Genomic DNA, 23,121 nt, shown 5'->3' with positions numbered 1-23,121 from the left:
CCTGGACGTAAAGCAGGATAATCCTCCGGTCCTAAAGTGGTTAACTAATCATTTTTTTTTTTTTTTTTCTCCTTTGGTGGGGGGTTGGCAGAGGGCGTGTCCTATGCCTACATACTTTTGCTAATAGGTGTCCCTTGTTCCCATCTCAAAAACTTGGGAGGTATGGGTTTATTATAGGATGATGAAGGCACATTGATTTTCCAGTACATCCGCCTAATTCAGGAATATATATATATATATATATATATGTATATCCTGCTCGGGCATTGTATAGTGACGTGTCCTGATCTATATATATATATATATATATATATATATATATATATATCCTTTATGTCTAGGACTAATTGGAATGAATTGTGAATGAGAGCGGGCTACAGACACTGGGCACCAAGACCTGCACGGGCATTGCAGTGACAACCTGCCCTCCTCATCTATATAGATCAGGACACGTTGTCACTATGCAGTGCCCCAGCAGGACTTGGTGCCCAGTGTGTATAGCCCGCTCTCATTCACAATTCAATAGCATTTGGTCCTAGACACAGTAACGGCTCACAAAATCTGTGGCACTTTAAGAGCGGCGTGGTTAGAAGAGCGGCTACTTCCGGCTCACATGAAGTACGTAATAGCAGTGCGGCACAAGCGGAAGTCACATGACCAACTCCGGGTCACCTTACCTACCAATGTAAGGCGGTGTAGCGGCATGTTGAGCGGCTGAAGACGAGGGCTGGTGTGCTCATTATCAGTGTGTCTTCCTGGACAAGGTGAGCGTCGGGCAGAATGTACCTGGCACAAGACACACCATGGACTTCACATTGTGAACGTTACTACAATAAATATGCATTGCTTGTACGAACAGCGGACCAACATCCATTGTAGACTGAGAGGGCAGCTATAGTGTGACATACTGTACACCGTTCATTCATATGATAATAGTGTTCATTGTATACCTTCTTTTTCAATCCCCCCCCCCCCCCCTTCATGACCAGACCATTTTTTATGCTATTCAGCACTGTGCTACTTTAGCAATTTTGCAGTCATGCAACGCTGTACCCAAATTAAATTTATATCACCCCCCCCCCCCACCACAAATATAATTTATTTTTTTTTTTGTGTGGTATGTGATCACCACTAGGTTTTTTTTATTTCTATTCTATAAACCAAAAAACTCAAACATTTGGGGGATGGTATTTTCTACTTTCTGATATAAAACCTGTCCAAGTAAGTCAAATTTGTTCAAATGTATTCTGCTACATGTCCAAGTGCTGACACTGACCTGGTCTGATCCTGCTAACACTGCGTGTTTGGGGCACTAGTCTAGTTCTGATTATAACCAAGATACTGATCCATACAGGCACTATACTATGACAGTAATGGTGGGGATCAATGACTTATATTGTGACTGTGAGTGCGGCTGGCAATCTGGTGCTGACACTGGCTGCAAGGGACACTAACTGACACTGTCGTTGCTAGTGAGACTAATGCATTGATCAGTGATAATATTGTACACTGACATTGTACTAATGACACTGGATTGATGACAGGAGGGGGGACCAGGCAGACAAAGGGTTAGCTGTGTTTGTATGGCCACTTTCGCACTGGCAGAGTCGCCCACTAAGCAGGGGATCTCTCTGCTGATCCCTGCTGAGCAGGTATATGACAGGTCCGTGTCTGCTTTGCTGTAGCAGAGTAGACACAGACACAACTCACTGTTTTTTGTGGGGCTGTCAAATGGAAGCGGACCATCTGTCTGTTTCCATCCAACTGTCATCTGATCTGATCCATGGACAGATGGGGAATGGATCCCATCTGTCTGTTTTTAGTAGACAGGACCGGATGCTGGTCGGTGTCAGCGGATACATGTCTGTTGACATTACCGCTACATACCGAGCAATGTATGGTCCGATCGGGTCCGCCTTAAAAACTGACAGGCAGATCCGATCTGTCTGTCATTGGGGCCTTACAAAGGTAGTTTCTCTCCTTTCTCAATGGCAAATCCAGACAGAGTCTTTGTTTACAAACACAGATCTGTGCTGCGATTGGCCACAGGTGATCAGGAGGTATATTGACTGTAACCTGCTGACAGACTCATGCTGTGTCCAATCACAGCACAGGTCTGCATAGGGTGCACACATGCAGCATGCCTGTAAACCAGGACTTGCAGCTGGTTGTGTCGGCCACTTGCTGTAAAAGTACTGCGGGTGGCAAATGGGCAATTTACACCATTTCTCCTCCTGTTTGCACATCAATCAAAGTACATAGTTAATCTGGTTGAAAAAAGACAAAAGTTCAGTTCAACCTACAGAAAAAAAATGCTAAAACACACACAATTCAAAATCGCCCATATACACAATCCTTTTCCCACAGTTAATCTCGAAGGCATAAAACCCCCCCAAAAAGCTTCACACATGCGGTGAGGGAAACTCCAAGATCCCTGTGTGTTTCAGACCCATTCACATGCGGTCTGAAGTGCAGGGCTGCAGTTAGAAATCACGGGGCCCCATACAGCCTACCTGACAGGGACCCCCTTTCCTGGCCAAAAGTAAATGAGAACATACATTTAGCAGTCCTTTTCTTTGCAGCTTCAGCAGTACTGATTAATGAATAGGAAACGCTCTAAGGCTTCATGGTCATTCACAAACACAGTTTACTATGCTTCAGTGATGAATGGGCACAGGAGTGATTGGTACTGATTGCTCACTGTGTGCATTCAGGAAAGGAAGGGGCCAGTAAATGGCATATTTGCCAGCCTCTTCCCCCACTCTCTATCCTGAAACATTTTCCTTTGTGCCCACAGTAGCTGCCGACTGGAGAGAAGAAGAGGAAGTGCTGCTGGGGAAGGGGGCAAATGGGGGGCCCCCAGACAGCAGATGGAAGGGGTGCATGTGGCTGTAATAAGACAGTACTGCCAGCCCTCCTGCTCAGCAGTTGGCTGGGCCCCCCTTTTCAACTGATGGAGCCCAGGCCCAGTACAAAAGGGCTGGCTGTACTGCCTTATCAGCGGCCCTGGTGTAGTGAGAACCAGGGCTAAAGCAGGGCTTGACAAATTTGCCTGAAATCTAGGAGCCAGCTAAAAAAGTTAGGAGCCAGTTTTTTTTTTTTTTTTTTTTAAACAGACAACCAAGCTTTATTTCCAAAAAAACAACATACTAAATTTACACATAAAGACGACTAGAACGCCACTCTCCTCTATAGCGCAATCGGATGGAAATAGACTGTCTGTCAGTTTCCATCCGATGCCATCTGATCCGATCCACGGGATGGATAGAAAATAGAACCACCATCCGTCTGTTTTTGGCGGACAGGATCAGATGGTGGCAGATTACTGCTCCATAGAGGAGAATGAAGGGTCCGATCAGGTCTGCCTGAAAAACTGACAGGCGGACCTGATCAGACAGCCCGCGTTAAAGGGGCCTTCGGCTGTGTGGCTGTGGCATGGCGACGAGGGAAAAAAAATATATATATATTAATAATAATTAAAAAAAAAAAGAAAAATATATATTTTTTATTTTTTAATAATAATTGGAAAAAAAAGAAAAAAACATTTTTTTTAATAATAATTAAAAAAAATGAAAAATAATTTATTATTTTTTTTAATCATTAAAAAAAAAAAATAATAATAATAATAACCACACTCCCTGTCCACTTACCTTTAAGCAAAGGTAAGTGGACAGGGAGATGAAGCCTGCAAAAACTTACCTCTCATCTCCTCTTGGGAAGGAGATGGACAGGCAGGGGAAACAGCTCATTAGTGACTGCTTGTCAAACTCCCGGCCACCACAAGAGGGCGCCAGTTCCCCGTTCTCTCACTGAAGAAGGCTGAAAAGCCGCAGCCTCAATTATTGGATGGCGCGGTAGTCCGTGCACTCGGGGAGTGGGTGGGGGGCAAAAGGGACAGGACACCTCCTGCAGTGCACCCCAGGCCGCTAGTTCTAGTCGTGCCCTGGGTAAAGCATGATCCAAATCGCTGCAGAAGGGAAAAAAATTCCATCCTGATCCCTTGAAGCAATCAGATATTCCCTGGAATTAACTTTACCTATAAATATTAGTATCCAGGTGTATTATGTACATTTAGAAAATAATCCAGGCCATTCTTAAAACAATCTACTGAGCTGACCAGAACCAGCTCTTGAGGGAGTCTATTCCACATTTTCATGGTGGTAATAAGGTTTATTTTATTTCCCTACAGGTAAGCTTATAATAAATCTCACCTTTAGGAACTGTATATATCTACCACATCTGGGCACTTCACATCAGCACTGCCTGTGCCCATTGGCTGAACAGGATGTCAGGGAGAGAAGGGAATATAAGTAAGTGGGGTGTTGGGGAATAAAAAGAAAAAACTGTTGCTTTGCCCCGTGTGGTAGCATGTAAAACAAGCATATCACCTAGGAGCAACAAAGGAAATTATACTCCGTTATACAAGCCAATAATTTAGGTTTTACTAGTCCAATCCGTGCAGAGACAGGTTCACCTCAACCCCCAGTTCTATCACACTTCAGTCAATATTCGTAATAATCATAGAGACTGTGGAAAGTTTGGAAGAATTCCCTCTGCTTTTGATTACAAAATTGCATTAAGTGGAATGGTCTTGTGCTATCTATATCCTACATGTTTAAGCATCCCCTGGTTTTGTGACAACCATATGACTGAAAGTTTTTGGAAAGTAACTAATCTTTTGACTCACTGGTTTTATTTGCTTGACTTCAGTTGTGAAATCTTTTTAAGCTCCTGAAACTGAAAAACGCCGTTCATAGTTGACATTTTTCATTTGTAAATGACCAAACTTTTCAAGTGTACAATTGGCTGTAAGTGGTATTGTCATGGAGATGCAAATAGAGAAAATGTAACTGTCCTTACCAGTGGTTGTATTTCCATGTACTGTACATGACAATATAGTTTTTCTCTTAAATGTAAATAAAATGATGATCTATTTGGCTGATAGTAATGTATTCAGGCTGCGAGGGGTGGGGTGGTAGAGGCTTTTATCCTCGCTCTATTGAGTCAAGTGTACACCACAAACCTATCACTTGTACAGACCCGCTGTATCCTCTCTATGTATAGTATGTAGTAAGTGGATTGGTATGCAGGTCCAAATGGTCTTTCCAAACTTTTTATTATGGTTTCCTGGCCCTCCTGGTGGTCCTGGAGTCTATTTTTATGTAGATTGTGTTTGTTTATAGTCCATTTTCTGCTTCTTAATCCTTTAAATGGATCAAATTCAAGCTTCACTGTGAATATGGTGTCTTATTTACTAATTATATACATCATCTTATATTTTTAGCTTCTCACGTGATGCCATTGCATAAATATCCACCGGCCCTCTGGAAATCTCTAAAGTTAAAGGAAGGTATTTATGCACGCCTGCCTGCCCATTTTCTGAAATCCCTGAATGATCCAGAGAAGCCCACTGCAGTACATTGGAAACCACATGGACTTAAATACAAGAGAAATCCAAAAACAGGAGAGCGAGAGCGCGTCGCTGATGTTCCAATACTTCCATACTTTCCTCCAGAAGCCAATGAAGGACTTTGGGGTGGAGAAGGCTGGATCCGTGGCTATCGTTATGCCAATAATGACAAGGTAAAATATTCCATTCTTTGATTTTGAACAATGAATGTTTATTATTAGTTAAATATTACATTTATGTTGCTCTTGCTAATTCTTGATATAAACTGTTTTTTTTTTTATGGTTGAAATTTATACAAACTCAAGAACATAAAAGCTAAAATCTTGCAGCTTACCAGTCTTTGTATGTGGTAGCTGTAAGGCCCCTTTCACACTTGTGTGACTTGTCCTGTGGTTTGGGACTGCAAAGTTGCATGACAAGTCGTACCCCATGATTTTTAATGAGTACTGTTCATATCTGTAAGACTCCAAAGTAGTCCCTGCACTACTTTCACACTTATGCGACCTAAAAGTCATGCGATTTTGTTGCCGCGATTTTGACTGGACTTGAAGCAATGACTATGTCTTTGGACCTCAAAACGCATTAAAATCATCCCAAAGTGATGCAGGGGCTACTTTGAAATCGTTGCGACTTGAAGTTGCACCGATATGAATGGTACTCATTGGTAATCGCAGAGTATGACTTGTCATGTGACTTTGCAGTCCCAAATCGCAGGACAAGTCGCACAAATGTGAAAGGGGCCTAACTGTTTTTTTTTTTTTTTTTGTAGGCGAAGTACATTTTCTACAAGTACAGAAAGACACCTGCTATTCCTGTTAGAAACACAATATCATTGTAACTTTCTGTGTACTTTTTTCTAAGATGTTGTCTATAAAAAATCAAATCAGTAAAGCAGCCTAGGGTGACAACTAGGTCTTTTCTCTGGAGGCAGGTTTATTTAACAACTTGCTGACCACCCATCCCTGTATTTACTGCTGCAGTGTGGCTCAATAGCCGAAGGCACGATCGCGCCGTGATTGGCTAGAAGGGATGTCAGTCAGCAGGTCCGGAGGATTCAATGCCCGCCGGCCACCTGTGATCATCCCCAAGTGAGGCAGAACAGCAGTCTGCCTATATAAACAAGGCAGATCACCGTTCTGCAAGTGGACAAGATGGCGATCTTGTGTTCCTACGGAGATCTTGTATTAGGTAAGAACACAGATCTCTGTCTTCCTCCAATCAGTGCAACCCCCCTACAGTTAATAAGCACGCCCTAGGGACACATTTAACCCTTTGATTACCCCTGATGTTAACCCCTTCCCTGCCAGTGTCATTAGCACAGTAACGGTATATATATATATATATATATTTAGCACTGATCACTGTATTGGTGTCATTGGTCCCCAAAAAGTGTCAGTTAGATGTCCGATTTGTCCGCCGAAATGTTGTAGTCCCACTAAAAAATCGCTTATCACTGCCATTATTAGTAAAAAAAATAAAATAAAAATTTCATAAAAATATTGCATGGTTTGTAGATGCTATAACATTTATGCAAACCAATCAATATACACGTATTGGGATTTTTTTTTGGCAAAAATATATAGCATAATACATATTGGCCTAAATTGCCGAAAATTTTTTTTTTACATTTTTTATTGGCTGTGTTTTATAGCAGAAAGTAAAAAAAGAAAAAAAAAATGTATATATATAATTATTTTTTTTTCAGAATTGTCGCTCTTTTTTTGTTTATATCGCAAAAAATAAAAACCACAGAGGTGATACAATACCACCAAAAGAAAGCTCTATTGTGGGAAAAAAGGACATAAATTTCATTTGGGTACAGTACTGCACGTTCGCTCAATTGTCAGTTAAAGTAGCGCAGTGCCATTTTGCAAAAAATGGCCTGGTCATTAGGGGGGAAAATCTTCTGGTCCAGAAGTGGTTAAAAAAATATTTTGATACAGTGTTTTGTAGCCAGTATGCAAAAATAGACTATTCTTAGAGCCGGTTCACACTACTTCGACTCAAAGTCGCCCCGACTATGGGCGACTTTGAAGTCACCCGTGCAGCACGACTTCATTGCGGCTTGCAAACGACTTCTCATAATAGAAGTCAATGCAAGTCGCTGCGACTTCACCCAAAAATAGTGCAGGAGCCTTTTTCTAAGTCGGAGCGACTTGAGTCGCTCTGATTAAAATGGTTCCATTGCACAGCATGGAGCGCTACTTGTCAGGCGACCAAGTCGTCTGACAAGTCGGAGTAGTGTGAACTGGCTCTAAATGCAAAAATAGTAGCTTACCTCCTATTGTTTAAGGGAATGTATAGCTTTTTTTTTTTTTGTTTGTCATGTAAATAAGGAATATTACATATAAGCTTGGGGCTTCTTTTCATGTGTTTTCTAAGCTATACATAAATTGTCTGTTTCAAAATGTAAAAAATATATATTGGGGTCGGCAATCCGTCGATCGCGACCTACCAGTGGATTGCAGACAGGTGACTGAATGATCTCGCCCTGGGCTGCCGACCCCGTCACCCGAGGGCATCAAAGACAGTGCAAATTAAAGCGGAGGGGCTATTTGTATAGTTAAGCGTGCATTGGCCACAGCTGGAGTAGGCATTTACATAAGGCAAAACCTTCTCTGTAGTGCTGGCTACAGTGTCGGCTTAGAGTGATAACTGCACCTCTTATCCCTGCAAGCAGCATACAGAATGGCAGCAGCTAACCCACAGAAAGAAAAGTACGTCAGGTCAGTGTCCTAAGCAATTCACAATGGGCATAATAGCACCTAAAACAGGGCTAAAAGCTATTCGGCTGCTTAAACACCGATACAGTGCAGTTTATCTGCATCTTTCCTGCAGGTTAGCTATAGCCTTTGCATTCTTTTATATTCTGTGGGTTAGGTGCACTTTCAGAAAGCACACTAATCCCACATATTATAGAAGTCTATGGCAAAGTGCTAACCCACAGGAAAGCCACAGGTACACTGCACTGCATCTGCGGTGCAGGTAACTTGCGGAGCATCAGTGTGAAACAGCCTTATCGGGGGCTCGGGACAATAAGGGGTCATACATTTGCAGTTTAGGAGGCAGTAAAACCCCAAAATTGAGCTGTGTTTTTACCACCACCCCCTTTAGCTGCAATGGCCAAGGAGTACACATGTCATGGCTGCAGCAGAAGTTATATGCCTTGCCGTGCTTGGTGGTATGACCCATTCAAGTGAATGAACCCACTCTGCAAGCACCCTACAACCTTAAGTAGTACAGTGACCAAGGGGTTAAAGTAGTCAGTGAGGAGGCATCGTATCGCCTTCTCACCACTGCTTTAACCCCTTGGACCCTGCAGAAGCATGCAGTTGCAGACTGCTTACAGAGTAGCCCCATTTACTTGAATGGGTGTTGATTGCCTGGTGGAAGCGATGATCTTTGATTTCTCCCATGTTGTTCAGGTGGATCTCCACCTCTCTAAGGTTGCCTACCCTGCTTTATACCATTGTTTTTTCTTTTGTGCAGGTATTCTAAATAGGATGAAATGCATGTATTGGTGGAGAATGTAATCTGCAGTGAAAGTCACAGGCTGGCACAGTGTAATTATGTTTTATGTGATTTTCCTTTGTAGCTCTCGACCAGATTACACGTTACGTGGAAGCCTCAACTCTTCATTCGTGAACTGTACAGTGAAATACTAGACAAAACTTTTTCTATAAGGGTGACAATGAGAACTTTGGATCTTATTGATGCTGCTTATGGATTTGATTTTTATATCCTCAAGGTAAGAATATGAAATTCACAACACATACAGTAGCTCATTTGTTTTATTCAAACTTTTTGTTGAAAAAGATTGCTCAAGTTCCTTATTTTATTATATATATATATATATATATATATATATATATATATATATTTATTTTTATTTTATTTCAGGTTCTTGTATAGCGCTGTCAATTTACGCAGCGCTTTACATATACATTACACATTCACATCAGTCCCCGCCCTCAAGGAGCTTACAATCCAAGGTCCCTAACTCACACACATACACAGTAGGGCCATTTTTTTTTTTTTTTATACAGGGATCTAATTAACCTACCAGCATGTCTTTGGAGTGTGGGAGGAAACCGGAGTACCTGGAGGAAACCCACGCAGGCACAGGGAGAACATGCAAACTCCAGACAGGTGAAAGTGCTAACCACTACACCACTGTGCCGCCCACTTTATTTGGTACACCCTGCTAGTACCCCATTTGCCCTCAGAACTGCCTTAATTCTTTGTGGCATAGATTCAACAAGGTGTTGGAAACATTCCTGGCAGATTTTGGTCCATATTGACATGATGGCAGTTGCTGCAGATTTGTTGGCTGCACATCCATGATGCGAATTTCCCATTCCACCACATCCCAAAAGTGCTCTATTGGATTGAGATCTGGTGACTGTGGAGGCCATTAGAGTACAGTGAACTCATTGTCATGTTCAAGAAACCAGTTTGAGATGATTTGAGCGTTGTGACATGGTGCATTATCCTACTGGTGGGAGACATCAGAAGATGGGTACACTGTAGTCATAAAGGGATGGACATGGTCAGCAACAATACTCAAGTAGGCCGTGGCGTTTAAATGATGCTCAATTGGTACTAAGGGGCCCAAAGTGTGCCAAGAAAATCCTCCACACCATTACACCACCACCACCAACCTGAACTGTTGATACAAGGCACGATGGATCCATGCTTTCATGTTGTTTACACCAAAATATGACCCTACCATCTGAATGTCACAGCTGAAATCGAGACTCATCAGATCAGGCAACGTTTTTCCACTCTTCCATTGTCCAATTTTGATGAGACTGTGCTAATTGTAGAATTTGTTTCCGGTTCTTAGCTGACAGAAGTGGCACCCAGTGTGGTCGTCTTCTGCTGTAGCCCATCTGCTTTAAGGTTTGATGTGTTGTGATGGTGTTCTGCATACCTTGCCTGCCCATTCTTCTCTGCCATCAACAAGGCATTTTTGTCCACACAACTGCCGTTCACTAGATATTTTCTCTTTTTCAGACCATTCTCTGTAAACCCTGGAGATGATTGTGCATGAAAATCCCAATAGATCAGCAGTTTTTGAAATACTCAGACCAGCCCATCTGGCACCATCAACCATGCCATGTTCAAAGTCACTCAAATCTCCTTTCTTTCCCATTCTGATACTCAGTTTGAACTTCAGCAAGTCATCTTCACCATGTCTAGATGCCTAAATGCATTGAGTTGCTGCCATGTGTTTGGCTGAATAGCTATTTGTGTTACTGAGCAATTGAACAGGTGTACCTAATAAAGTGGCCAGTGAATATAATTATTCAATACTTTTTTTTTTTTTTTTTTGGTGATCACGTAATATCTGTTCTCAGCTGCATAAGGAGCTTAGAGAGTTGTGAGGAGAAACAGCAGTACACTGATCTTCCCAGTAAATGGGTGTGCATGGATGACATGACATTGCAACCCTGGTCATTAAAGCATAGGCAGGCTGTTCTCCCAGCACAGCCAGAAAACTGACCACACCAGGAAGGATGTGCTCTCATGCCTAATGTGGTCAGTTTCAAACCGGGGGACTGGCACAATCACCAGAAACTTCACACAAAGGAAGCAATACAAAGAAAAAAAAGGATACTTTTTAACACAAGTATATGTTATGACGTAGGCATATCAGGAATATGAAATGTTGGGGTAACGTATTCTTTATTATACCACTCTTAATGGCATGTGCTCTGTAGATTTTCTTAATGGATGTTTTTTTCTAATATGTTTAGACGCCACAGAGGGATTTATGCTCCAAATTAGGAATGGATCTAAAAAGAGCTATGCTAATACGTCTTGCTAAAAAAGACCCAGATCTTCACCCTGATGATCAAACAAAAAGAGAACAGATTTATAACAAGTACAAGGTTTGTTCATAACTTTTTTTTTTTTTATATATATGGATGTTGTTGAATTAATTTAGCTTGCAGATTTGTCAGCTCCTCAGTTTTCACAGAGCGAGTCATACAGCTTTTTTTTTTCGGTTCATATAAAAACATAGTTATTTAAATCTCTTTGGAAGAATACCTGCATGTGGATTTATTACCCCAGTGCCTAGTATGTTTAGAAAACCAAACTGTGATTGTCCTCACTGATACGGAAATGTATGAGCTGACCCAATAAACCATCCCGCTCTGGTTTTACTTTATCAGGAGCTGGACTCCTATTACAGATAGAAACCATACATGGTGTAACCAAAACCCTCTGTCACAGCCTTGCCATATTTCTGAAAGCAGTATTCTGTTTTTTTACCATTTAGGAATGGCCAGTTTATTTTGCAGTCTTTGCCACTGGGAACTTTTCTGTTCACTTCCTGTCATAAAGGTGCAACAAGAAGTTTCTTTAACCACTTGCCGACCGGTCACGTTGACCGTACTGCGGCAAAGTGGCTCGATTCCGTCCTGCGACGTAGACCTACGTCGCTGGACTCCTCCCCTTGTAGGCGGCGCTCGCGTGCTGCCGGAGGTGCGCTCCCGCTGTTTTCAGTCACAGCGGGAGTCGGCCCAGGGGAGGAGCGTCGGCGATCGCCGCTGCTCTGCCCCGATTGTCAGGGAATCCAGTTTGAAGTGACAGGCAGGGACAGATTGCAGGGTTCAGCATAGCTGAACCTGCGATCTGTCCTTGTGTCACTCAGTCACCTCCCCCCACACACGTTAGTAAGCACCAGGCATACATTAACCCGTCCCTCTCCAATAAAATTAACCCCTTCCCTGCCAGTGTCATTTTTACAGTAACAGTGCATATTTATAGCACTGATTACTGTAGAAATGTCACTGGTACCCCCAAAAGTGTCAAAAATGTCAGTCAAGGGTCCGATCTGTCCGCCGCAATGTCGCAGTCCCGCAAAAAAATCGCAGATCGCCGCCATTACTCATTAAAAAAAAAAAAAAAAACACCAAAAATGACAGAAATCTCTCCCTTAGTTAGTAAACACAATAACTTTTGCGCAAACCAATCAAAATACGCTTATTGTGATTTTATTTTACCCAAAATAGGTAGCAGAAATCAAAAAAAATTTTGATTTTTACATTTTTTTGGGGGGGGGAATTTCATATTAAAAAAATGTTAAATATATTGTTATTTTTTTCAAAATAAACGCTCTTTTTTTTTTTATAGCACAAAAAGTAAAAATCGCAGAGGTGATCAAATACCACCAAAAGAAAGCTCTGTTTGTGGGAAAAAAAGGACGTAAATTTTGTTTGGGTACGGCGTCGCATGACCGCGCAATTGTCAGTTAAAGTTGCACAGCGCCGAATCGCAAAAAGTGGCCTGGACGTAAGACAGCAAAAATGAAGAGGTTAAAAAATATGCCAAAGAAGGAGGAATTATCCTCTTGGGTAGTTATACCTGGTACAGGTATCCCTATCGAATGACTCTTGTTCTGGGGTCAACTCTAATATTTTGAGTTCCCCTCACTTTCTTTCTGGGGGGCAGTGGTCATCAGTACAAGCAGAGGGCTGATACTCCCCAAAGAGTAAATGAACAGCAATAAATACTTGACAGTAGGGCTGAAACAACTAATCAATTAATCAACAACTACTTTCATAATTGATTAGTTTGTCAGCCGATTAGTTGAGCGGCATACAGAATGCAATATTTGTTTACATATCAGGAAATACAGTGCAGCACACATCAGCTCAGTACACCATCCATACATGTCAGAAGACACAATGCAGCACACATACAGCTCAGGACACTGTCCATACATGTCAGAAGACACAGTGCAGCGCACATACAGCTCAGGACACTGTCCATACATGTCAGAAGACACAGTGCAGCACACATACAGATCAGTACACCGTCCATACATGTCAGAAGACACAGTGTAGCACACATACAGATCAGTACACCATCCATACATGTCAGAAGACACAGTGCAGCACACATACAGCTCAGTACACCATCCATACATGTCAGAAGACACAGTGAAATGCACATACAGCTCAGTACACCGTCCATACATGTCAGAAGACACAGTGCAGCGCACATACAGCTCAGTACACCGTCCATACATGTCAGAAGACACAGTGCAGCACACATACAGCTCAGTACACCATCTATACATGTCAGTATACACAGTGAAATGCACATACAGCTCAGTACACCATCCAGAAGAGAACTTGTGAATGTGAAAGGAGCAATGCCTCATGGGACATATAGTCCTGGGCAGGAAGTGAGTGGTTCTAAAGGCAGAAGGTTTTTTTTTTTTTTTTTTTACTTTGCTATAGGGGCACTCTATACTATACTTTGCAGCTTGCTATTGGGGCACTGTGAAGGCAGGAGGTGCCAGAAGAGGCGAATCAGGGCTGCTCTGTGCAAAACCATTATACAGAGCAGGTAAGTATACCATTTTTTGTTATTAAAAAAAAAAAGAAATCTGTGCAGGGAAGATCAGCATCTGAACCCAGAGAAGGTGGAGGCTGATAGACTGGAGGTAATATAAGACATTACATTTAAAGTAAACATTTACCAGTATTGTACATTATATTTAAAATGATCATATCCATGAAAAAAGTCTCAGCTTTTAGTACTACTTTAATATAAAATATTTACAGTGCCTTGCAAAAATATTCACCCCTTTGGCATTTTTCGTGTTTTGTTGCCTCACAACCTGGAATTAACATGGGTTGTTTGAGGATTTGCATTATTTAATTTACAGGACATGCCCACAACTTTGAAGATGTTTTTTTATTTTTATTGTGAAGCAAACAACAAATAGGACAGAATAACAGAAAAAGTCAATACTTTGTAGTGCCACCTTTTGCGGCAATCGCAGCTCCAAGTCGCTTTGGATAAGTCTGTATGAGCTTGCCACATCTTACCACTGGGATTTTTGCCCATTTATTCTTGCAACACTGCTCCAGCTCCTTCAAGTTGGATGGTTTGCGCTTGTGAACAGCAATCCTTAAGTCTGACCACAGATTTTCTATAAGATCGAGGTCTGGGCTTTGACCTAAGCCATTCCAACACATTTACAGTGGGTACGGAAAGTATTCAGACCCCCTTAAATTTTTCACTCTTTGTTATATTGCAGCCATTTGCTAAAATCATTTAAGTTCATTCTTCTTCCTCATGAATGTACACATAGCACCCCATACTGACAGAAAAACACAGAATTGTTGACATTGTTGCAGATTTATTAAAAAAGAAAAACTGAAATATCACATGGTCCTAAGTATTCAGACCCTTTGCTGTGACACTCATATATTTAACTCAGGTGCTTTCCATTTCTTCTGATCATCCTTGAGATGGTTCTACACCTTCATTTGAGTCCAGCTGTGTTTGCTTATACTGATTGGACTTGATTAGGAAAGCCACACACCTGTCTATATAAGACCTTCCAGATCACAATGCATGTCAGAGCAAATGAGAATCATGAGGTCAAAGGAACTGCCTGAAGAGCTCAGAGACAGAATTGTGGCAAGGCACAGATCTGGCCAAGGTTACAAAAAGATTTCTGCTGCACTTAAGGTTCCTAAGAGCACAGTGGCCTCCATAATCCTCAAATGGAAGACGTTTGGGACGACCAGAACCCTTCCTAGAGCTGGCCGTCCGGCCAAACTGAGCTATCGGGGGAGAAGAGCCTTGGTGAGAGAGGTAAAGAAGAACCCAAAGATCACTGTGGCTGAGCTCCAGAGTTCAGTCAGGAGATGGGAGAAAGTTGTAGAAAGTCAACCATCACTGCAGCCCTCCACCAGTCGGGGCTTTATGGCAGAGTGGCCCGACGGAAGCCTCTCCTCAGTGTAAGACACATGAAAGCCCGCATGGAGTTTGCTAAAAAACACCTGAAGAACTCCAAGATGGTGAGAAATAAGATTCTCTGGTCTGATGAGACCAAAATAGAACTTTTTGGCCTTAATTCTAAGCGGTATGTGTGGAGAAAACCAGGCACTGCTCATCACCTGTCCAATACAGCAGTCCCAACAGTGAAGCATGGTGGTGGCAGCATCATGTTGTGGGGGTGTTTTTCAGCTGCAGGGACAGGACGACTGGTTGCAATCGAGGGAAAGATGAATGCGGCCAAGTACAGGGATATCCTGGACAAAAACCTTCTCCAGAGTGCTCTGGACCTCAGACTGGGCCGAAGGTTTACCTTCCAACAAGACAATGACCCTAAGCACACAGCTAAAATAACGAAGGAGTGGCTTCACAACAACTCCGTGACTTTTCTTGAATGGCCCAGCCAGAGCCCTGACTTAAACCCAATTGAGCATCTCTGGAGAGACCTAAAAATGGCTGTCCACCAACGTTTACCATCCAACCTGACAGAACTGGAGAGGATCTGCAAGGAGGAATGGCAGAAGATCCCCAAATCCAGGTGTGAAAGACTTGTTGCATCTTTCCCAAAAAGACTCCTGGCTGTATTAGATCAAAAGGGGGCTTCTACTAAATACTGAGCAAAGGGTCTGAATACTTAGGACCATGTGATATTTCAGTTTTTCTTTTTTAATAAATCTGCAACAATGTCAACAATTCTGTGTTTTCCTGTCAGTATGGGGTGCTATGTGTACATTCATGAGGAAGAAGAATGAACCTAAATGATTTTAGCAAATGGCTGCAATATTACAAAGAGTGAACAATTTAAGGGGGTCTGAATACTTTCCGTACCCACTGTACATGTTTCCCCTAAACCACTTAAGTGTTGCTTTAGCAGTGTGTTTGGGGTCATTGTCCTGCTGGAAGGTGAGCCTCCGTCCTAGCCTCAAATCAAACACAGAGTGGTACAGGTTTTGCTCAAGAATATCTTTGTATTTAGCACCATCTATCTTTCCCTCAACTCTGACCAGTTTCCCAGTCCCAGCTGCTGAAAAACATCCCCACAGCATGATGCTGCCACCACCATGTTTCACTGTGGGGATGGTGTTCTTTGGATGATGTGCTGGGTTTGCGCCAGTCAGCATTTTCTTTGATGGCCGAAAAGTTCAATTTTAGTCTCATCAGACCAGAGCACCTTACTCCATACATTTTGGGAGTCTCCCACATGCCTTTTCGCAAACTTGTTTTATTTACTGAAAATAATGGCTTTCTTCTGGCCACTCTGCCATAAAGCCCAACTCTATGGAGCGTACGGCTTATTGTGGTCCTATGTACAGATACTCCAGTCTCTGCTGTGGAACTCTGCAGCTACTCCAGGGTTACCTTAGGTCTCTGTGCTGCCTCTCTGATTAATGCCCTCCTTGCCCGATCCGTGAGTTTTGGTGGGCCGCCGTCTCTTGGCAGGTTTGCTGTTGTGCCATGTTCTTTCCATTTGGTTATGATAGATTTGATGGTACTCCTGGGGATGATCAAAGATTTTGATATTTTTTATAACCTAACCCTGACTTGTACTTCTCAACAACATTGTCCCTTGTTTGGAGAGTTCCTTGGTCTTCATGGCAGTGTTTGGTTAGTGGTGCCTCTTGCTTAGGATTTGCAGCCTCTGGGGCCTTTCAAAAAAGGCATGTATATGTAATGACAGATCATGTGACACTTAGATTGCACACAGGTGGACATCATTTCACTAATTATGTGACTTCTGAAGGGAATTGGTTGCACCAGAGCGTTTTATGGGCTTCATAACAAAAGGGGTGAATACATATGCACTAGGGATAGACCGATATCGATATATTGATTTTCAGGGCCGATACCGATATATTGGTCACAACGATACCGCAATGTCTCTCACCCGCTCCGTCTCCTACCCACCCAAGACCGCTCCATGTCTCACCCACTTGCCGTAAGTGACACCCGGGTGATACCGCTCCATCCGAGATACGATCTCGGAGGTCACGTGGTCACGCCTTTATGGAAGAGTGGCAAGAAGAAATACATCATTAAAAGAATAAGAAGTCCCATTTGCAGTTTGTGAGAAGCCATGTGGGGGACACAGCAAACGTGGAAGAAGGTGCTTTGGACAGATTAGACCAAAATGTAACTTTTTGGCCTAAAAGCAAAACGCTATGTGTGGTGGAAAACTAACACTGCGCATCACCCTGAACACACCATCCCCACAGTGAAACATGGTGGTGGCAGTATCATGTTGTGGTGATGCTTTTCTTCAGCAGGCACAGGAAAGCTGTTCAGAGTTGATGGGAAGATGGATGGCAATCTTAGAAGAAAACCTGTTAGAGTCTGCAAAAGACTTGAGACTGGAGCAGAGGTTAACCATCCAGCAGGACAATGACCCTAAACATACAGCCAGAGCTCCATGTCTCATCTGTGCCCACCCATGCCACCACAGTGCTCATTAGTTGCTCATCTGTGCCACATCCGTGCTCATCTATGTCACGTCAGTGCTCCTCCGTGCTACATCTATGCCACATCAGTGCTCATCTGTGGCATGTCAGTGCTCATCTGTGGCACGTCAGTGCTCATCAATGCCTTATCCCTGCCACGTCAGTGCTCATCCGTGCCACATCCCTGCCACGTCAGTGCTCATCCGTGCCACATCCCTGCCACGTCAGTGCTCATCCATGCCACATCCCTGCCACGTCAGTGCTCATCCATGCCACATCCCTGCCATGTCAGTGCTCATCCGTGCCACGTCAGTGCTCATCCGTATTGGATATTTCAAACCTTTTTAACAAATAAAAAACTGAAAAATTGGGCGTGCAAAATTATTCAGCCCCCTTAAGTTAATACTTTGTAGCGCCACCTTTTGCTGCGATTACAGCTGTAAGTCGCTTGGGGTATTTCTCTATCAGTTTTGCACATCAAGAGACTGAAATTTTTGCCCATTCCTCCTTGCAAAACAGCTCGAGCTCAGTGAGGTTGGATGGAGAGCGTTTGTGAACAGCAGTTTTCAGTTCTTTCCACAGATTCTCGATTGGATTCAGGTCTGTACTTTGACTTGGCCATTCTAACACCTGGATATGTTTATTTGTGAACCATTCAATTGTAGATTTTGCTTTATGTTTTGGATCATTGTCTTGTTGGAACACAAATCTCCGTCCCAGTCTCAGGTCTTTTGCAGACTCAGGTTGTCTTCCAGAATGCTCCTGTATTTGGCTCCATCCATCTTCCCATCAATTTTAGCCATCTTCCCTGTCCCTGCTGAAGAAAAGCAGGCCCAAACCATGATGCTGCCACAACCATGTTTGACAGTGGGGATGGTGTGTTCAGGGTGATGAGCTGTGTTGCTTTTATGCCAAACATAACGTTTTGCATTGTTGCCAAAAAGTTCAATTTTGGTTTCATCTGACCAGAGCACCTTCTTCCACATGTTTGTTGTGTCTCCCAGGTGGCTTGTGGCAAACTTTAAACTACACTTTTTATGGATATCTTTAAGAAATGGCTTTCTTCTTGCCACTCTTCCATAAAGGCCAGATTTGTGCAGTATACGACTGATTGTAGTCCTATGGACAGAGTCTCCCACCTCAGCTGTAGATCTCTGCAGTTCATCCAGAGTGATCATGGGCCTCTTGGCTGCATCTCTGATCAGTCTTCTCTTTGTATGAGCTGAAAGTTTAGAGGGACGGCCAGGTCTTCGTAGATTTGCAGTGGTCTGATACTCCTTCCATTTCAATATTATCGCTTGCACAGTGCTCCTTGGGATGTTTAAAGCTTGGGAAATCTTTTTGTATCCAAATCCGGCTTTAAACTTCTCCACAACATTATCTCGGACCTGCCTGGTGTGTTCCTTGTTCTTCATGATGCTCTCTGCACTTTAAAATTCTATTTATCATCATTAGTCATTTAGGTCAACATTGGATTATTCAGAGATCCTCACTGAACTTCTGGAGAGAGTTTGCTGCACTGAAAGAAAAGGGGCTGAATAATTTTGCACGCCCAATTTTTCAGTTTTTTATTTAACAAAGTTTGAAATATCCAATAAATTTCGTTCCACTTCATGATTGTGTCCCACTTGTTGTTGATTCTTTACAAAAAATTACAGTTTTATATCTTTACGTTTTGAAGCCTGAAATGTGGCAAAAGGTCAAAAAGTTCAAGGGGGCCGAATACTTTCACAAGGCACTGTACTTTCCTGGCATATTAGTATCTCAAGAAATGAGATAGGCCGTCAGTATATCAGGTGTGATCAATTTTCAATAATTGGCACCATAGCTTGTAGACTATAACCTTCACAAAGACCAAATATATACTTTTTTGTTTTTTTTATTTTTTACCAAAGATATGTAGCAGTATAACTTTTGGCCAAATTTTATGAAAAAAAAATGACTAAATTTGCAAAATTTTAAAACCGAATCAAAGAAGAATGCATTTTTTTACAAAATGTTCGCTCTTATTTCATTTATAGTGCAAAAAAAAACCAGTGATGAATAAATACCACCAAAAGAAAGCTCTATTTGTGTGAAAAAGGACGAAAATTTCATATGGGTACAGTGTTGCATGACTGAGTAATTGTCATTCAAAATGTGAGAGCACTGAAAGCTGAAAATTGGTCTGGTTAGGAAGGGGGTTTAAGTGCCCTGTGGGTAAGTGGTTAAAATGAAATGCATTTAATATGCACATGGTTGTAGTAGGTCAGTAACTTGCTAATAAAGAAAGGATAAAAATAACCGATTTGGAACTCACTGCCTTTTTTTATAGAGATTTGTAGGTAACCTACTAGATAAAAAGATTTGACTTGGAGTCATTCAATCTTTCTTCTTAATAGCAGTTGAAATAGGTTAGCGGCAATATAGTGAGCACGTTGTTTTTATTGATTTGGATGATTCACAGGCTTGCATTGTAAGGATTAGGTAAAGCACCAACCTTGTGTAGGACTACAAAGTGGCTAAATATATATTTACAATTTTAGCTGCCACTATATAATTGCCATCTTGCTTTCTTTGCTCTTTTTGACACACAGTTGACTTTCTAAGTGTTTTAATTCCTTTTAGACTATAAGATAAACTAAACTTAGGTGGATAGATAAATATTAGGACTGGAATGTTAACCTCCTGAGAATGCGAAGTACTTACTCTAACTTTAAAGGATAAGTTCACCTTTTTCTTACATTTTATAAATGCACTAAAAGTATTCTAGAAAAAAATATTGATTTATAACCATTGAAGCCACCTTAAAAGCATTGCAATCTTGGTTGGTGAACCAGGGGTGCAATCCTGAAGCTTCTGCAAACTCTGCTACTTTGCTGAGGTTATGGATTTTCAGTTAGAAGCTTGCAGGAAGGATGGCTGGACTACAAATGCGTGTGGTATCACCACACTGCTATGTCCACAGACACAGTACACCAGAGCAAGCAGCAACAGCTGCTCTATACATTGTTTATTAGGAAGCAGCCAGTCGGGTTCATGCTGCAGTCAGATATCTTTCTAACACATCTCTATGACCTCCAGAGGCCGGGTGCAACGTTATGACGATATATGTGGCCTCGGAAGTTGTAAACACTGCTGTTGCCTTGGCTAGGAAGCTGAGAACGTGTTTTTTTTTTTTTTTTTAACAATGTCTCAAGGACAATCCACCTTGCCTGCACAATTTGCTAATACATTTGTGACCCTGGGGGTTTTCATCCTGGATAACATATTTTTGAGTATCGCCTGTACTTTTACCTTTATTTCACTATCACTCTATTTTGACCTGTTTTGGTCCCTGCATGGGCAAATTGTTTATTATTTATTCTTTAAATAAATGAATAAAGATAATTAAACTAAACAAAACATTCCTCAATAAATTCCTTTTGCATTCCAAAATTTTGTATGGAATTAGCAAGGTTAGTAATTGCCTCTCAGACAAGTGGAACACAAGTCAGCTGTGGACATCCAAGATGCCTATCTATATGTTCCCATTTACCCTCCACATTAGCAGTTTCTATGCAGTGGCAGATGACCACTTAGTTGCATTGCTATTAGGATAAAAATGCACCAAACAGACCCAAGGTGCTCAACCATAGAATGGGCTAGCAGTTGTGTGGTAGTAACATGCATCCTATTGACCCAGTCCCATGCTGCATGCAATCCACTGGAGGAATGGAGATATCCAAAACAGAAACACAAAAGCTATATGCTGCACACTGTTAAAGTCAGGGTATCCATGAGAAACAAGTAGGTTGGAGGATAACAAATAAAGAATAAAACTTGCTTCCATATACACCATGAAGTAACATTTATTATGTGGCCATAGACAAAGCATACATTTCAGATAAAAACACAGTCATGTGTGAATGACACAGTGTCATTTAAAAGGTAAAAGCCCAAGTCTTATCTAGCCTCAAACACTAAATGGAGGGCCCAACACTTGTGATATGTCACATTTTACAAAGAAGACAAGAGCTTTTGGTGCAGCCAGGTGCTGGGCCCTCCATTTAGTGTTTGAGGCTGGATAAGATTAGGGCTTTTACCTTTTTAAATTAGACTGTGTCATTCACACATGACTGTGTTTTTATCTGGACTGTGTGCTTTATCTATGGCCACATAATAAATGTTACTGTGTAGTTTATATAAAAGCAAGGTTTATTTGTTTATTCATCATCCTCCAATTTATCTACTTGTTTTTCATGGATATCTTGACTTTACCAGTGCACGGCATATAGCCTTTGTGTTTCTGCATTGCCATTAGGCTTGACCTCTGCTCCCAGGGTGTGTGCAAAGATCTTGGATCCCTTGCTTGCCATTAGCACTCAGGGCATCCAGGGGACTGACTATCAAGGAGACCTTCTCCTGAAGAATGCACCCCCCTTACAGCTTATAGTTAATGTCCAAATGACCAATCAACAGCTTCATGCCTTGTGCCATGGCTGGGTGAGCAACATCTGCTCTCCAGCCTAAAGTATCATGGCCTCATCCGAAATACATCTCACACAAAGGTGTTTATTTCAGACTAGAAAGCTCTTTCTTTAAGAGCTCATGCTAGACAACTAAAATCCAAGAGAAATCTCACAGTGAGATTCTCTCTGAGAGTTCTGGATCTAATGGTTGCCTCCTTCAAGGCAGTACCCTTCACCCAGTTCCATTCAAGAACTTTCCAACAAAATATTCTATCTGCATGGAAAAAGCAGGCTTTTTCCCTGGATTTACCCATGCTTCTATCGCCCCAAACAAGAAAATCCTTCTCCTGGTGGATCACCACTTCAACTCTACTGGCGGTTTCAGATTTTAATCTCAATTAGTACATTGTTCTGCCATCCTTGTGCCTTTGCTCCTAGGCATCCAAAGGAAGTTTCTCTACATTGCCGTGTCACCCTGTGCCAAGATCCATCAATGCTAGGCAGATAAAAAATTTGATTACTAGAGCTTATGTTTAAAAAAAAAAAAAAAAAAATCTTCTCTTGCATTATTTCGCACACACTCCACCAGATCTGTTGGAAATTGCTGGGCCTTTAGACACCAAGCCTCAGTCACCCAACGGTGAATGACTGGCACCTGCTTTCCTGTTCATACTTTTTCAAGTTTTACCAAGGTCATGTAAAAAAATTTATACCAGCGCCAATGATGTTGTTGGAAATAATCTATAGATGGAAAGGATTTAATCAGACAGCTGCCACTAATATTCGGTATTAAACCTATAGCATAAATAACAGAAGATAATAAGCATCGCTAGCCTGTAATCCCAACCTCAATCTTCATGTTCTCACAATATACATGCACAATTTATATATCATATGTGTAATCACCCCTTAGCCTATTCAAATTAAAAATGAGAATGAAAAATTAAAAAAATTGCTATTATAAGTGCACGAATAGCACTGAAATCAAATGTGAATGCAAAATTATAATAATAAAAAAAAAAAAATCAAATACTTCCAA

The 23,121-nt window shown here is 41.8% G+C and overlaps 1 protein-coding gene across 1 annotated transcript in view; it reads left to right on the top strand.

Annotated features, from left to right (window-relative positions):
* Positions 1-634: 634 nt before the first annotated feature.
* MRPL28 (mitochondrial ribosomal protein L28) overlaps positions 635-23,121 on the top strand; it is a 35,507-nt gene continuing 13,020 nt past the window's right edge. The window contains exons 1-4 of the mRNA XM_082262095.1: positions 635-764; positions 5,285-5,583; positions 9,006-9,158; positions 11,170-11,304. Of these exons, the coding sequence (XP_082118221.1) occupies positions 5,296-5,583; positions 9,006-9,158; positions 11,170-11,304 (576 nt within the window). The 5' untranslated portion in view covers positions 635-764; positions 5,285-5,295. The remainder of the gene's footprint in view (positions 765-5,284; positions 5,584-9,005; positions 9,159-11,169; positions 11,305-23,121) is intronic.

Source organism: Pelophylax lessonae (assembly GCF_965119305.1).
Source record: "Pelophylax lessonae genome assembly, chromosome: 6".
Lineage (NCBI taxonomy): Eukaryota > Metazoa > Chordata > Amphibia > Anura > Ranidae > Pelophylax > Pelophylax lessonae.
The sequence above is the reverse complement of the archived record's forward strand: the minus strand, read 5'-3'. Positions and strand labels throughout refer to the sequence as shown.